At 44.1% G+C, this 17,674-nt stretch overlaps 1 protein-coding gene across 23 annotated transcripts in view; it reads left to right on the forward strand.

Annotated features, from left to right (window-relative positions):
* LOC112230890 (formin-binding protein 1) overlaps positions 1-17,674 on the forward strand; it is a 91,941-nt gene that overhangs the window by 24,610 nt on the left and 49,657 nt on the right. For 22 of the 23 annotated variants that reach the window (XM_042311516.1, XM_042311510.1, XM_042311515.1 and 19 more), the window contains exon 2: positions 14,739-14,854. In XM_042311516.1, the coding sequence (XP_042167450.1) occupies positions 14,739-14,854 (116 nt within the window). Of the gene's footprint in view, positions 1-11,121; positions 11,553-14,738; positions 14,855-17,674 lie in introns of those variants that run through there. The other variant, XM_042311514.1, reaches the window with a different exon arrangement.

The following is a 17,674-nucleotide window of genomic DNA, read 5'->3' on the forward strand; positions in this document are numbered from 1 at the left end:
GGCAACTTCTATCCTTGTGGGCCGGAGTGGTGTCACACTCCCCCCCCATCCCTAGCAAACACAACTGTTAAACTAATTGCGTTCTAAACTGAAGATCCTGATTCGATTATTGGAGTCGGGTGTGTATGCTGGGGCTGGGGCAAAAGTGTGACACCAATCAGGCCCTGAGGACTGGAGTTGCCCATCCCTGGTCCCAGACCAGATCAGATCCTGAACAGAGACCCTCTAGAGCAGAGGTGTTCAACTCTTACCCTACAAGGTCCAGAGCCTGCTGATTTTCTCTTCGACCTGATAATGAATTGCACCCACCGGTTGTCCCAGATCTAAATCAGAGGTCCATAGTTGAGTTTGAGGGCTCTAGAGTATTGGAAAGCTGTATGGGTTCCAATTTCCTTATACAGTATGGATGTGTTCCAATTCCCTAATATATTATACCAGCAAGAGCCTATAAGCCTATAGTTCAGTATGCTTTAGGCTATATGTTTTTCCACCCACTCTTCATCTGCATAGCTCTATCACATGGTTGGTTAAATCCTAGAAATCTCTCTTTATTTTAGTTTGCCTTTTATTCTAGACAAAATGCGATTATGTAAGAAATAAGACTTTGATCTCTTTCAAAAATAACAAACTGAAAAACAGCTCTAAGAACAATGGCTGACGTGTGTTCATTGGCCCGGTGTAGTAATCTCAGAGAGAACGGTGACATTTGATTGGGCGGTGGGGTAGCGGGGGGGTCGGGGTGAGGCGAAAGGGTTTGTAATCAGATTAATAACCACGTCAAAACCAGGTTTCTACTGAGTCATGTCATGAGTCGTGGGCATTCTGGGTAAAGGCTGGTAATGTTCTAGACTGGTTAGATTGGTTCTGGAAGTCTCTCTTCATCCTTGGTTTCTATCTTTGTCCCTTTTGGTTCTTTCATCCTTTTTTTGTTCGAATCTTCAGTCTGTTGGAGTTATTGTTGTGATCTACAAAGGCCATCTTGGTCAGAACGTGTATTATTTTCCTCCATTGTGTTTTTCACCTTCTGAAATGGATTAAAGTCCTTGTCTGCCCTATACCATTCTCCTAAATTGGTGTGCAATGACCATGAGCATGTTGCGCAGGCGGAGTGAGTTCTTTGGACTCCTGGACACTGTGTGCTCGCCCAAAACAGACACGATGAAAACGGATGTGCTGAGAAGGGCCTCGGCACCGAACCCGGGGATGGGTGCAGGGACGGGGTTGAGCCATGAGACCCAGAAGCTGACCCCGTCTGAGGAGTATCTGCAGACCCTACTGCAGATGAAGATTACCAGCTCTGTGAGTGTACATCAGTAACTGGTGATTCTATCCTCATCTTCAACATCTCCGTCACAGTTAGGAGACAGTTACGCACCTGAGCGCCACAGTCTGTACAATACCGTTAGTAGGAATTTAATCTGCAATGCATTACTTTAAAAAAAAATACATGATACAGTATCTGAAGGAACCTTACTTGGTTTAAATTAAATGTTGGCTATGTAACACTAGCACAAATCTACTGTCACTTGGTGTCAGTTGAACTTCGGAGCTCAGGGACAGGGCGTTTATTTGTCACATGGAGGCGGTTAGCCTAGTGGTTCGAGTGTTGCCAGTAACCGGAAGGTTGCTGGATCGAATCCCCGAGCTAACAAGGAATAAATATGTTGTTCTGAGCAAGGCAATTAACCCACTTTTCCCTGGGTGCCGTGGATGTTGATTAAGGCAGCCCCCCCGCACCTCTCTGATTCAGAGGGGGTTGGGTTAAATGTGGAAGACACATTTCAGTTGAATACAATCAGTTGGACAACTGACAAGGACTTTCCCTGATGAGCAAAGCCCAAATGATTTCTGCTGTAAAGGCCTCAATGAATGAGTTATTACCACCCTTCCAGTTACAGTGACTCACAGCCAGGGATCTAAATTAACATGTTTTAATTGGTAGCACTGGTGCTCCAAACTTAAACAAGGCAACAATAAACATGTTGTCTCCCACGATTTAGGCAGCAACAACCCCGCCCCCAATTTGTGACAATTATTCAAACAATTAAGTATTTTTTTCCCTCGCCGGAAATCCGCACTGATAGCTCACAATGGATGGGACGTCAGAGAACGGACTCGACTGCTTGATAGAGAGATGCATTGAAGTTTTCAGTTATTACTATAGCGCCTCCCTTTTGCCAATCAGTGTAATTTTGTGAATGTCGGATCTCCGTGGCGAGACACATCATTCACCCAAGTTTCGTCAAAATAGGGCCAGTGGTGTCTGAGGTATCGTGTGTAACTAACGCACGGCGATAGATTCATAGTCCCACCCTTTGCCAATGTTAATACATTGTTAGCTGCATCTGTATAGAATTACAGTGCCTGTAGATAGTCGACACTCTCTTTCAAAATGTTCACCATTTGTGAATGGGCGGAGCTTCTAGATCCTTATAGGGAACTTATTTCTCATGAGGAGATGCATATTATGTACAGTGGCTGGCGAAAGTATTCACCCCCCCGGCATTTTTCCTATTTTGTTCCCTTACAACCTGGAATTAAAATAGATGTTTTGGGGGAGTTTGTATCATTTGATTTACACAACATGCAAAATATTTTTTTATTGTGAAACAAACAAGAAATAAGAGAACAAAAACTGAAAACATGAGCGTGCGAAACTATTCCCCCAAAGTCAATACTTTGTAGAGCCATCTTTTGCAGCAATTACAGCTACAAGTCTCTTGGGGTATGTCTCTTTAAGCTTGGCACATCTAGCCACTGGGATTTTTGCCCATTCTTCAAGGAAAAACAGCAATCTTGAAGTCATTCCACAGATTCTCAATTGGATTGAGGTCTGGGCTTTGACTAGGCCACTCCAAGACATTTAAGTGTTTCCCCTTAAACCACTCAAGTGTTGCTTTAGCAGTATGCTTAGGATCATTGTCCTGCTGGAAGGTAAACCTCCCTCCCAGTCTCAAATCTCTGGAAGACAAACAGATTTCCCTCAAGAATTTCCCTGTGTTTAGCACCATCCATCATTCCATCAATTTTGACCAGTTTCCAAGCCTCTGCCTACGAAGAACATCCGCCTGGCATGATGCTGCTACCACCATGCTTCACTGTGGGGATGGTGTTCTCTGGGTGATTAGAGGTGTTGGGTTTGCAACAGACATAGCGTTTTCCTTGATGAACAGCTGTATATATACTGAGATCATGTGACACTTAGATTGCACACAGGTGGACTTTATTTAACTAATTATGTGACTTCTGAAGGTAATTGGTTGCACCAGATCTTATTTAGGGGCTTCATAGCAAAGGGGGTGAATACATATGCACGGACCAATAAACATTTAAAATAAATTGAAACAAGTAATTTTCTTCATTTCACTCCACTAATTTGAACTATTTTGTGTATGTCCATTACATGAAATCCAAATATAAATCCATTTAAATTACAGGTTGTAATGCAACAAAAATAGGAAAAACACAAAGGGGGGTGAATACTTTTGCAAGGCACTGTACAAAATGTCATGACTGTAGCTCAAAAGTGACAGGATATATGCTTGTTCAAAGTTTGGTGGGGAACAAAAAAAATGCAGGAAATATAATGAGCCGAGCTTATAGGTCCTTATGAGGGTTGAATGTTTTTCCAGTATTTTACAAAATGTTCCATCCCAAGAATAAGTCACTGTTCTCTCGGGAAACCTGGTATTTTCCACCAAAACCGGAAGTCATTGAAAAGCATTATAAAGCATATAAAGTACATTCGGCAAGTATTCAGACCCCTTAACTCTTTCCACATTTTGTTAAGGTACAGCCTTATTCTAAAATTGATGCAATAGTTTGTTTTCCTCATCAAACTACACACAATACCCCATAATGACAAAATGTAAACAGGTTTTTAGAAATGTTTGCAAATGTATAAAAAATGTCAAACAGAAATACCTCACATACAAAGTACCCTTTGCTATGAGAGTCGAAATTGAGCTCAGGTGCATCCTGTTTTCATTGATCATCCTTAAGATGTTTCTACAACTTGATTGGAGTCCACCTGTGCTAAATTCAGTTGATTGGACATGATTTGGAAAGGCACACACCTGTCTATATAGGTCCCATAGTTGACGGTGCATGTCAGTGCTAAAACCAAGCCAGACGGAAGACACTCCTCAGTGAAAGGTCCGCTTGGAGTTTGCCAAAAGGCACCTAAAGGACATTCAGCCCTAGTCCTTATGGGAAACATGTTGCTTAAGAGGAGATGCAAATACTGTATGTACAAAATGTCATGACTGTAGCTTGTTCAAAGTCTGGAATTTTAGTTGATTACTATAGCCTATAGGAAGGAGGTGAAATCTAGTTTTTTTGTTTATTATAAAAAGCTAAAATGTTGATACAAATACCTGCAAGCTGAGATCTACTGCTCAGATTTAAGGCTATGCAACAATAACTTATTCAAAACAGTCTGTAGCAATGAGGTTTGTGCATATTGGCTATGCTTGAATTGCCTTGCTGATGTTGTTCTTCTCTGACCATTTCCAAATGATATTTCAAAACTTAAGGTTTATGATCACACCGGAAATAGATCAGTTGTTGTATTGCTTGTGAGGCACAGCTGAGTGGGCATAAACTATTTTATTTTATTTCAATTTACTGACGATGCCTGCATCTGATTCAGTGGAGGGAGGGAGGGAGCAGCCTTCTGCTCTCTCACTGTCCGCTGAGACTGACCATGACCAAAAAAGGGACACCGTCTTCCAGCTGATGGCGAAACTTGAGTCACTCCGCATTATTTTGGCCTCATCCACAAATTCATGTTACTCCTATGACCAGAGGAAGTGAAGTATTTCCACTAATAATAACAATGCAAGCCTTTTGATACACTCGTTCATTGCAGCTGCAGTGCTGGTTGAAGTGGAAGAAGGGAGAAGCTCGTTTTATGGCGTATAAAAGTGTTGAATAAAAAGGGGGTTGACAGAGCTGAATGAAAACGTAAACATGAACAACTCACTCATAAAAACAGCATCTCTTTGCTGTATTCGTCGACAGTCTCTCTTTTAAACGTTTGGAACTCTCACAGTATCCATTTTGCTGTCCTCTCGAGGAAGCTGCAGACACTGTAATCGTAGGGCCATCTGATTGACGAGCCTTAGGCCTATAGGTGCACTATAGGTGCCCGCGGGGTATGGCACTCGGCGGCAGCAGTACAGCAAAGCCTAGTCATAACAACGATTATTCCTGGTGATTTTTTTTTTTCTTCTCCCCTAGTCATATTGATGCTCCCAAAATAAAATTCCAAGTAGCACAGCTAAATATTTAGGAGCATATGCGACCACAATGGCCTCACTTTAGAGCCCTGCTAACAGCAGAACGCACACACGTGTGGACAGACACACCACGACTAGCCATGGTCGTGTTGCTATAAATATGTGCGTGGCATGCAAACAACAGCACTAACACACATGCTGATGTCAGCACACTCAGACAGCTGCGTTTATGCAAAAAAAGGATGTGTGTGTATACATATTTTTAGAGGGCCGCTTTGAATACTTTATCAACAGCTCAACTGGGTGGAGTAAAACTCTCCGACAGCTGACACAAAAGTATGCTTATAGGAGGCTAAATATTAAGGGAGAACTTACATTCTAAACGCCATATGGGCTTTTTATATTGCATGGGGAAGATCAGAGCTGGTTTTAGTCAGGGTGATGTGGAGTCATTGCTTGTGGTTCAGAACAGGCTGAAACGGCCACATCAAGAGAAGGGAAGGAAGGGAGAGGTCTAGGTTAATGATTACAGTCTTGTGTAAAGTCATTGTTTAGGGGGGAGTAGGGCAGGGGGGCGGTGGGGTTGAAGGGGGCACTTAAGGTGCTTTTGTGCCTTTTTAGTTCAGCAAGGCAAATGTTTGTGGTGATACTCACTGTCCAGTGGAGAGCTGTGTGTGTGTCCCTTTGTATGTGTGTGTGTCTGTCCCCTCCGCCTAGGGGTTACTGAGTCCTCCAGTGGAGATTATTATTCCTGCCCAGTCCAATGGACAAAGCCTCTGTGTGCTTGGGACCCAGGTCGGCATCTCCCACTAAATATTTGCCCTGGTGGTCGGACGCCCAATACTCGTGAGACACGCTGGAGTAGCCTAATGCATTGATAGGGCCGGGAGGAAACAAAACAACTATTTTGCAGAGTACAACTCTCCTCTCTGCTCTACTGTGCCTTTGTGTTAAGGTCAGACAGAGAGAGAGAGAGAGAGAGAGGGGAGATTGTTATATGTCATGACATTTGTTGGTTGTTTAGAATAGGAAAACTACTGAGCAATCATACATTTTCCTCTATGCTGCTGTAGTTTATTAGACTGGCAAGGACTAGAACTTCTGTCGGTGCATGTGGACTTGTTAGCACCAATTGGATATTCATCACAAAGAGCTAATGACCGATTGAGTGGGGCGGGGCGGGGGGGCTTTTACACAACCGACCAACCGATCAGGGATTTATTGTTCATCAGAGTTTCTCATTGAGAGATATTCTTAGGAAGACCTAATTGAAACCCCCCTTTCACCTCCCACTCTTGTGAAGTAGATATGACATACAGAGATCAAAGATAATGCCGTATTAGGAAAGTACTTTGTCCCTGTTAGCTAAACAACGATGATGCTGATGACCGTTTGCTCTGTATGTTTAGTTTAAATAAGGAGTTGTAAGGACCACAAGTCCTAAGGACTTTAGGTTACATCATATGACTCGGTGCGTAGGTCCAGTAGTTTGGTATCTCAGCAACAAAAAGACCTGGGGCAGCTTTCCTCAAGATGCTAAGATCAGGATCGGATTCCTGATTATTATCCTGGTCTGTTATTTAGAAAAAACCAAATCACCCTAATTGCGCTACTGTTAATACTATGTGATACTTTTCAGTGGAATTACTTATTCCTCGTGACAAGGGCCGGAAGTTTGTCTCTGACCATGTGAACTGACCAGGAAAACCTCTGGGCCGTAGTTAGGCCTATAGCCAATCCATTTTTCCTTGTCAGGTCATATGATCAGGAAAGTCTCCTCTGAGCCCTACTCATAACATCTGGTCCACACTTTTGTCCTACGACACACTTCTATTCTATTCTACTGTGATGTGAAGGATCTCTGACCGAGACAATGACTTTTGTGCCCTCGTTAGTTATAGTCCCATTGTCTATCCTGTCTATCCGCCCAGCAGAACATCTGTCCCCTCTGTCTCTCTGTGTCACCTCTGTTGGGACATCTGGTGTCCCCCTCTCTCTCTCTCTCACGTGTGTCCTGTGGTATGACTATTATTTCTGGAGGAACAGTGGGAAACTGTGCTACTTCTGGATGTTAATGTTTTCTGTCTGCATGATATTATGGGGCTCCAGAGTGGCACAGCGGTCTAAGGCACTGCATCTCAGTGCTAGAGGCATCACTACAGACACCTTGGTTTGAATCCAGGCTGTATCACAACTTGCCGTGATTGGAAGTCCTATAGGGTGGTGCATAATTGGCCCAGTGTCATCCGGGTTTGGCCGGTGTAGGCCGTCATTGTAAATTGTAAAATAAGAATTTGTTCTTAACTGACTTGCCTAGTTGAATAAAATAAAAATAAATTATTACTGGTGGTATTCATAATTTTTTTATTTAACTATGTAAATCAGTTATGAACAAATTCTTATTTACAATGACAGCCTATATATATATATATACACACACAGTACCGGATACACCTGCTCATTCAAGGGTTTTTTATTTATTTCTACTATTTTCTACATTGTAGAACAGTCAACACATCAAAACTATGAATTAACATATGGAATCATGTAGTAACCAAAAAATAGTGTTAAACAAAACATTTGTTATTCTTCAAAGTAGCCACCCTTTGCCTTGATGACATGTGTTTGAAAGCATGGTGTTTTGTAGACTCACTCCCATTTATGACATTTCTGTGACTATGCGATAATAAGCTACCTATGTGTAGGCCTATCTTTAGCACCTGGTTGGTGTGTGTGTGTGTGTGTGTGTGTGTGTGTGTGTGCGTGTGCATGCGTGCTTCCTTAAGATTTTCTGACCCACAGAAACATGTAGGTCCATGACTCTTGGTCACTTGGACAACTACTTAACAGGCTATTAGATAGCGTTCTCTTATTTCAGCTGACCTGTTCAACCTTAAACACGGACCCCTCCCCTCTCTCTCTTTCTAATGGCCTATTGAATGCCTCTTCCCACTGGGCACAGCTTTCCATTTATTGAGAACACTGACCTGTAAAGAAGGGTTGGAGGTAGTTGGTTGTGGATGGGCAGGCTACAACATTTGGATTGTAACTTATGGTAAGGTATGAGACAGACTAGTCCTAGCCTGTAATGATCAGCAGGGTTTTTGAGTCTGCCCGGTCTACTACAGTCTTTCATTGGTATGAAAGGAAAATAGCAAACCACCAACCTAGAGTTAGGTGCCAATAAAATAATGGGAATCGCAATCTAAAAAGCTTATAGAGGAGGTTTCTCTAGATCTGGCTTCCTTGTGTCCTCTCTCCCATCAAGAAGAGAGGGCGCCGTGTCAAACGTTTCATCAGAAGTTGTTGTCTTCTTCCAAGGCCTGTCGTGGTGAATCATCCTATGTTGGAGCTTACAGGGCCGTTATTATACACGTCTTGTCTCTGGGAGATTGCGGCTCTTTGGTGTTCTGTTCTGAACAGAGATTAAACAGAAGCAACAACAGCAGTCTCTCTGGAGAGTTGAGGTCAAGGGAGGGAGGGAGGGAGGGAGGGAGGGAGGTTCGAGGGGGAGAGAGAGCCTTCCAAAATATTTGGCAGTAGTCAATGATTTGCAGACCCTATCTAAGTGTTGTTGACCACCTTCGGGGGCCAGCATAATGGGGGCATTGTTACCCTCTACCACCCTCTGTAGTTGAAAAAAAAGTGTAGAAACTAGCCAGGTTATTGCCTAGGGGGCTTTATGCAAAGTCATTGCATTATTTTTCAGTGCCAACAGAAGTTATATTTTACCTTTCATTCTGTGTTAGACAGTAAGGGGCTAAGGAGAGAGGAGAAGGAAGAGGATGAGAAGAAGGAAGAGAGAGAGAGAGAGTGATACAGAAGGGTAGCAGAGAGAGAGAAGCCTGGATAATACCAGGCGTGATACAGAAGGGTAGCAGAGAGAGAAGCCTGGATAATACCAGGCGTGACACAGAAGGGTAGCAGAGAGAGAGAAGCCTGGATAATACCAGGCGTGACACAGAAGGGTAACAGAGAGAGAAGCCTGGATAATACCAGGCGTGACACAGAAGGGTAGCAGAGAGAGAGAAGCCTGGATAATACCAGGCGTGACACAGAAGGGTAGCAGAGAGAGAGAAGCCTGGATAATACCAGGCGTGACACAGAAGGGTAGCAGAGAGAGAAGCCTGGATAATACCAGGCGTGACACAGAAGGGTAGCAGAGAGAGAGAAGCCTGGATAATACCAGGCGTGACACAGAAGGGTAGCAGAGAGAGAGAAGCCTGGATAATACCAGGCGTGACACAGAAGGGTAGCAGAGAGAGAGAAGCCTGGATAATACCAGGCGTGACACAGAAGGGTAGCAGAGAGAGAGAAGCCTGGATAATACCAGGCGTGACACAGAAGGGTAGCAGAGAGAGAAGCCTGGATAATACCAGGCGTGACACAGAAGGGTAGCAGAGAGAGAAGCCTGGATAATACCAGGCGTGACACAGAAGGGTAGCAGAGAGAGAAGCCTGGATAATACCAGGCGTGACACAGAATGGTAGCACAGAGGTCGGGCCGAGGTGCACTCTGAAGCTTCATCATGTATTAGCAGCCCTGGAGAGATGACCAAACCAAACTATGGGATTAAATATAAAATAAGATTGCATTCCCCTGCATGCTAATGCTTGTCAACTGGCCTACCTACACAGAGCCATATAGTAGTATAGAGATATATAGGTAAGCAAAGGCCTATATAGCTAGGTATAGGCCTTAAATAAAATCCTTTGCTAAGCTACTTTACCACAAACAAGCACATCTTTGTGCATTTTTGTAACATACTGTATAGCATTAGCCTCCTTAGTGCCTCCTTTGTTGTTCATTTCAAGCCTTCGCAGATCTCATGGAGGAGTGGGGTGATATAGCCTACGGTACGGTATATTGATTTGACTAAATATAATTAAATGGGCCGATCCGATGTGCAGTACAATAGTGGATCGGATAAGCCCTGAATCAACAAGTGTAGGAACGGCTGTGCCTGTCCCAGATCGCTGTGGAAATGAGGTCAGAGGTTACAGCTGATACAGAAGTGGGGCACGAGCAGGGGGCCATGGGATAGGAGGGGGTGAGATGAGAGGAGAGAGAGGGACTGCGCCCCATAGTCAGGATGTTTTCCTCGGGAATGAAACAATGGGACGGCGTGAGGGGTTTTGAACACGAAGGCAGATGCCGACAGGGAATTTCTATAGATTTCAGATTCAGAAATAGATTGAAACAATGAAGATGGAGTCTCTCATGAAGCCGAGCGCCCAAGTTTCTGATGAGCGAGACTACAAATGCCGTGACTGTCTGGCCCCCTGCCTCTTCCGGATTGTCTAAACACATTGTTTTGACGTGTCAAGGCAGTAGAGAATTGTGGTGATGGTTTTCTGTGATATCAGAGTGCACCTTTGACACAGATTCCTATACTCTCTGTCGTTTTCCTTGATATTTTGTTCTGATATGCAGTGTTATTCATAATTTATTAGCACTTTTTCCGCCTGTGGGAATCGCCTGGCCAAGGTGTTTTTTTTTCTCCCTTTCTAGTGGAAAGCCATTCGCTCCCTTTCTTCTCTCTCCTCTTTCTGAGATCTCTCTCCCTTTATGCGGTAGAACGTGTCTTCTTAGTCGTGTATTCAGACCACGTGTCACCATTGTGACACATCTTTTCCCAGAAGTGTCCCCCACTGTCCTGCCTTGGGTTGTCCAGCTAATGAATGAGGGGATGTTGGTCATCTGCATTATCTTTCATCAAAGTGACCCCTCCCTCTTTCTCCAGTCCAGTCCCTCTCATCCCATCCTTTTCTTTCTTCTCCACCTCTTTTACGCCCCTCTATCCCCCTCCCCCCTCTCTGAATTATTCCTCCTCTGACATCCCACTGAGTTCATCTCACGCCTGACGGAGCATTTAGCTTGCATGCTCCCAGGCTACGGCTGGCCGCAGATGCAGAGTGTGTGTAGGAGGAGTGTGTGTATGTGTGTCTCAGTACTGTATCCCTCTCTCTTGCTCCGGGACCCCTTCCCTTCGTTCTCTCAGACTCACCAGGGTAGATGTTGGTCTCCTTGGTGAAAATAGGGATAGGAATAGTGCGCTTGACCCTTCGAATGGTCACTGGACTTCCTTGGTAACCCATTCTGTGTACTTTCAATGGGACTGGATACCGTCAGTATTTTCTGGAGAATGATACCCTTTCCAACCGAACCACAGTGAGGCTTGACTGGCTGTTCCACTCTGGGCAGAGGAGAGTTGGACCTTGGTTGGATTTTGACGTTGGACAAGGGTGGATTCCCCCCCCCCCCCTGCGACTATAGGATACCATGCTGCCTCAACTGCCTCAACTAAGAAGGGTAATGTGACTTAGCCTACGTATTTTGGGTCAAATAATACACTGGCAAGATATGCATTGGATCCCAGAGGGTAGAACTTGAAACATGAATTTCCAAAAGTGGTCCTCCTACTTCTGTGGAGGGATGCGTGTGTGAGTGAGGGGGATGTTTGTGCGTGTTAGTGCGCGGCGTGTTTGGATGCAGTGGGGGTGTGGAGAAGTTCCGTATTATAGCACATTTTCATTTGGAGGACGCTCATTATGTGGTTGTATGGTGAGATCCTGTCGAGTGGCTGCTATCCAGTGTTTTAATTAACCAAACCCTGTGAGGAGATCTGCTGAATCTATTTGGCACAGAGGCTGGCAATGAGTGGCGAGCACCGCTTCAGGGACGAAGGGATGAAGAAGGGAGCAGAGAGAGAGAGAGAAAGAGAGAGAAAGAAAGAAAGAGGAGAGCATGCTGCAGAGAGTGCGTGAGAGAGGGGGGAGTGAGGGATAAAGACAAAGAAAGAAAGAATATGATATGAGAGGAAGCTACACTGGCATGTCTTTTTATTTCAATAGAATAGCCAAATGTTTTACAATTCTCTTCACATGAGTGGGTCCACTGAGGGATGTTCGTGTGTAAACCTTCAACCGAGTACGTATATGCCTGCTACATCAGGTTAGTGCGGGGCAGGGAGAGAAGATAGCACGATGGAGATGGATAGAGAGCAGTTGTTTCGCAAGCTATCTCTACCTGAAAATACATGATCTAAGTGATTGATAGCTGCTATTCTGCAGTCATAAAAGTATGCCTTGTTTACTTTGAAGAACTACTAAAATAGTGATTGTGTCAGACAGCATAGGCGGCAGCTCTATGGAGATGATAACTTGAAATGAAATAATAAAGTCGTCAAATGAAACACATTTTAATATACACAATATACACTTGTATTTTGAAAAAGTAAATCAATGTGAATAAATAAGCAGTAATGGGAAGTCACGACCATCATGGGACTTTTATTCATTGTTTTTTCTTTTTCTTTTTTTACAGCATTTTGCAACCCGCATAATGCATAGCGTTTACAAAAATAGTGAAGACTGAAATCGAAACTTGATTATTTGTTAATAATTTAACCCGAAACTGAGCCAACCTAAAAAAGCACTATTCGCTCAGCACTAATGATAGCCTACAGAAAAAAAGAACTGTCCCCCAAAAAAGTATATATTTTTTGGGCATCAAGCCCATATACTAAACTGCAGAACCCACATCCACTTCCTGTGCCAAGGAGCTAGCTAGCTGTAGCAGGCTGGCTGTGTAAAACGATGGATTAAAGCAGCACAAAAGACACCCCCACTAAGAACGCTGTCATGCTGACTGGGACGGTAGCTCGGTCGACAGTTGGGGAATATCCTGCACCGAGGGATTCTACTTTGGTTGAGGTGGACTACAGATGATGGGGGACTGTTGGAGCTATTTGGAGGTTTTGGCCGGGTGGGCTTTACTTGGCTCATTGCGCTCTTGCGACTCCTTGTGGCAGGCCGAGGGTCTGCAGGCTGACTTTCGGTCGTCAGTTGAACAGTGTTTCCTCCGACACATTGGTGCAGCTGGCTTCCAGGTTAAGCGGGCAGTGTTAAGAAGTGAGGTTTGGCGGGTTATGTTTCAGAGGACGCATGACTCAACCTTTGCCTCTTGAGCCCGTTGGGGAGTTGCAGCAATGAGACAAGACTGAAATTGGGGGTAAAATACTATATATATATATATATATATATATATATATATATGTGTTGTGTTATGCCAACACATATTATATATGACTATGGCCAGTGATGGTGTCTTGTGAAAAACTCATGTATGGCCTTGTGTCAATTGAGAACGGCTGACTCAATCAGTCAGTGGTTCTCAATTTTTTCATCATTGGCCCCCAGCTGTTCCAGAGGTAGCTCACTGGGTTTGACTTGTCAATTAACACGATAATAACACCTATGGAATATATATATATATATATATATACAGCTACCCTGTTTGTATGGTATTTAGATTTTTTTCCTGCCACGTGGTGATTTTGCTGAGTTTAGCTTTAATAACATCATCAAGTTTTTCTCTATTCTACACATACTTAGGCTATATGACAGAGGAGAGACGTTGCGTGAAAAGGATTCGTGTGACTATCATGTACCTCATGCTTCCTGTTCAACTCCAAGGTACAGATGAGTACAGTTAGGTTGAATAACTGAATGAATCTATGAATAATTTACAAGGCCATTGTGGGTTAGCCTTTCACAAGACACCGTCACTGGCCATAGTCATGCATTTCACTCTAGGCTAAAAGTAGTCTACAGTGAAAGTCCTTTTACTTGGAAGTGAAGAGGAGGCTGAATGTGTTTTTGTAAATGGTGGGGTCAAGGAGTTCGTCAGTGGAGGTGTTTCTGCTTGTAACCACTAGTGTACAGCAATACTACAGGGCGCCAATATCTAATTTAAGAGACTAGGAGGACCATGGATGTCGTACCCACACTATAAGCTGTTTAGAAGAAGAAAGAAAACCAAAACCCCACAACGGCACCCAATACATGAATTACACATATCAGACAGTCTATAAAGTAAGTCAAGCATTGTGTCTTATTGGTGGCTTTGGCTGGTAAAAACAGTCTCTTTGGAATCGGTACCGCTAGCTCCAAGAAGTACCAGACCCATAAGACTTTTACTAACAGACAAACAACGCTAAGTTAGAAAGGCTAGCTAGACCCACTGTTCAATTAAGTGACCTCAACTCTTTCTGTTTTACCATGTTGCCTTATTAGAAGGCAGGTGTGCCAAATAGACTTGGATAACAAGTTAAGTGGCAGCAGCAACGCGAGAGAGTAGGTCTAATTGTCGACTGTAAAACCCTTGGCCTTTTGAGAAGGGGAAAATATTAGCACAAACAGTGTTGCCGTGAGTAATTTTGTGTAGGCAAGGTACAGCCATTATAATGGATACCTGGAACTGTTAAACCTCTTGACATTTCAAAGCTGCTGCCGCGTTATCAACACGCATGGAAAAGGTCATGTAGTCAACTTTTGGTCCTTGGCAACTACTGTAGTGAGATTTGTGTCACTGCAAGATGGCTGCCCTTAACCAAATCTCAGAATGCTGCGTCAAAAACGTTAGAACTGTATTGGGATGTTATATTCATTCTTGCATCGTTCTCTCTCTCTCTCTCTCTCTCTCCTCTGTTTACAGGATCAGTTTGATAACTTGGAGAAGCATACACAGTCGGGCATCGAGTTTGTGGAGAGGTACACCAAATTCGTCAAAGAGCGATCGGAGATTGAAATCAACTATGCAAAGCAGATTAAGTGAGTTCTGCTTCTTTATTGCCCACTTATGACCTTAGTCTAGGCCTCTGTCTAGATGTTTCACAGGTGAATGAAATGGATAGTACTCTTTAATAATGTAATCATTTCAGTCTCAGCCTTCTTCAGCGTACAGAGTATATAATGATTATAACATATAAGATATTTCACTGCCATTAAAAACAAGCATGTCATGCTTCCGCACAGGCAAAGTCAATGACAGTTTGACGGTGTTCATCTCATTCAGCCTGCAGTGAGCACATCACTACTGTGTTGGTTTTAGTGAGGTCGTATCAGAGAGCCTGGCAGACTCAGCGATGTTAGCTTTAGTCAGGTGGAGGGCTAAATAAACAGAAAAAGGATGCCTGGAGCGGTAGTCTCTCGCTTTCTTTCTTTCCATCTCTCTCTCTCTCTCTAGCTGTCTGTTTCTCTCTCGGTCTCTCTTTCTTTGTTTCTCTCTGCGTCTCACTCTCTCATTTCTCTCTCTCTCTCTCCCTCTGGCACGATAGTGTTTTTCTCTCGCTGTTTTCCGCTGGAGGCGAGAGGAAGTAAGGTGGGGGGCGGGTTGGGGGCATGTGTTGCCATAGTAACGAGGTATCATCATTATCAACACCAGCCAGCGCTGACCCACATTTATTTTTTTCCAAACACGGGGGAGTGTCAGTCGTTTAGTCCCGCCCCCCTTTTAAACCTGCGCTCTTCCTCCCCTCAAATTCCATCAAACCACATTTTGGGATTTGGTTCCCCAGGAAGGAGGGTAGGGGTGAGGGGATATTCTTCCTAAGTCCTCTTACACCCCAACAACAAGCAGCAGGGATCTTCCCCCCAAATCCCTTATCTCGTTCCCTAGAGAGGCCCATTAGAGGGCTACACACTCTAAGTACTGACTACTGACCAACCCCCATCCAGCACCCCTCCTCTGCACCCCTAACCCCACCTCCTTCTCTTTCTAGATAAATCTTCCTTTACCAAGGAGATAATAGAACTATTAGTTCCTCACTCTCTGTTTGCATGCATAGCGCACACACACGCATGTTTGTACACACACATACACACACACACACACACACACACACACACACCACATGCCCTAATTAGTTTCCATCTGTGTCGGACTTTGGTATCTGTAACACAGAGATAGTACTTTATGGAGCGATTTCAGTGCCAACCAGCCTCACAACCAAGGACCATGTGTATGGCGTCGTGTGGACGAGCAGTTTGCTGATGTCATCGTTGTGAACAGAGTGCCCCGTGGTGGTGGGGTTATGATATGGGCAGGCATAAGCTATGAACAATGAACACAATTGCATTTTATCGAAGGCAATTTGAATGCACAGAGATACCGTGGCGAGATCCTGAGGCCTATTGTTGTGCATTCATCCGCCGCCATCACCTCATGTTTCAGCATGATAACGCACGGCCCTATGTCGCAAGGATCTGTACACAATTCCTGGAAGCTGAACATGTTCCCCATGGCCTTCATACTCACCAGACATGTCATCCATTGAGCATGTTTGGGATGCTCTGGATTGATGTCTACGACAGAGTGTTCCAGTTCCCGCCAATATCCAGCAACTTTGCACAGCCATTGAAGACGAGTGGGACAACATTCCACAGGCCACAGGTTTTCTGATCCACGCCCGTACCTTTAAAAAAAAATGTATCTGTTCCAACAGATGCAAATCTGTATTCTCAGTCATGTGAAATCAATAGATTGGGGCCTAATGAATTTATTTCAATTGACTGATTGACTTTATATGAACTGTAAAAAATCTTAGAAATTATTGCATTTTGTGTAAGTATAGTTTTGTTCAGTATAGTTGAAATGCCCTGTCATAGCCCTTCTAGGGATAGCCTCTCCACTCCCTATTTAATATGGCTTTTGTGACTGACTGGGTTAGAACCCGTTCTCCTGCGTGTCACAAGACTGAGTTAGCCCACTTAGTTAAAGCCTATAAAGATAAGTTCATGTAAAGGACGATACGATGCTTGCTTAACGAGTACCCCTTCCCCCTGATTTAGCTCATACCGAGACGCAAACTCAGGACCTCTGCCTCGCAAACACGTGACCGCTCACCTGAAGCACTCCAACCCACCGCGCTATTGAAAATTGTGCAAGGAGCGACACTTCAGGCTGATAAGTGAGTTTCACAGATCCCTATCTGCTACATTCACCTCCTTAACTCAGTCCACAGCGACCCCAGCGGTTGAACCAGCGCTACTGTAGATCTGAGTCCAGTGGCACCATTGCAATGGACGTCACGCTGCCTGCTTAGCGAATACCGCTTCCCCCTGATTCAGCTCATATGGAGACTCGAACTTAGGACTTCTGCCTCGAAAACACATGTGACCGCCCTCCTGAAGCATTTCAACCCATCGTACTATTTAAAAAAAAGGCCTACTTCAAATTGCGCAAGGGCCGATACTTTGAAATGATCTGCTACACTTATAAAAGTCTTTGAAATCCAGCAAGGTGACTTGGCGTGGTTTGGAGATCCATGCTTATGTGATGAGAACCTTGCCTGAGACCTGAAGACGTGTTAGTTTGACATGTGTTTGTTTGTGTTAGACATAGTCTAGTTTCAAGCAGGGCAGACTGGCCATCTGGTATTTTGTGCAAATGCCAGATGGACTGGTAAATTTCTTCGCCCATTGGGCCTGTCTAACATGTTTTGGCTAAGTTATTTGGCTAATAATGGGGGCCGCATGGAAAAGAATGGGCCGGTGTGTTCAAAATGCCAGGGACAGGTTTTGGTCCCAGTCTGCCCCTGGTTTCAAGTCTACAGCAAGGGTAGTCATTATAAGATGAACATTTGACTCGGT

Source organism: Oncorhynchus tshawytscha, linkage group LG33 (assembly GCF_018296145.1).
Source record: "Oncorhynchus tshawytscha isolate Ot180627B linkage group LG33, Otsh_v2.0, whole genome shotgun sequence".
Classification (NCBI taxonomy): domain Eukaryota; kingdom Metazoa; phylum Chordata; class Actinopteri; order Salmoniformes; family Salmonidae; genus Oncorhynchus; species Oncorhynchus tshawytscha.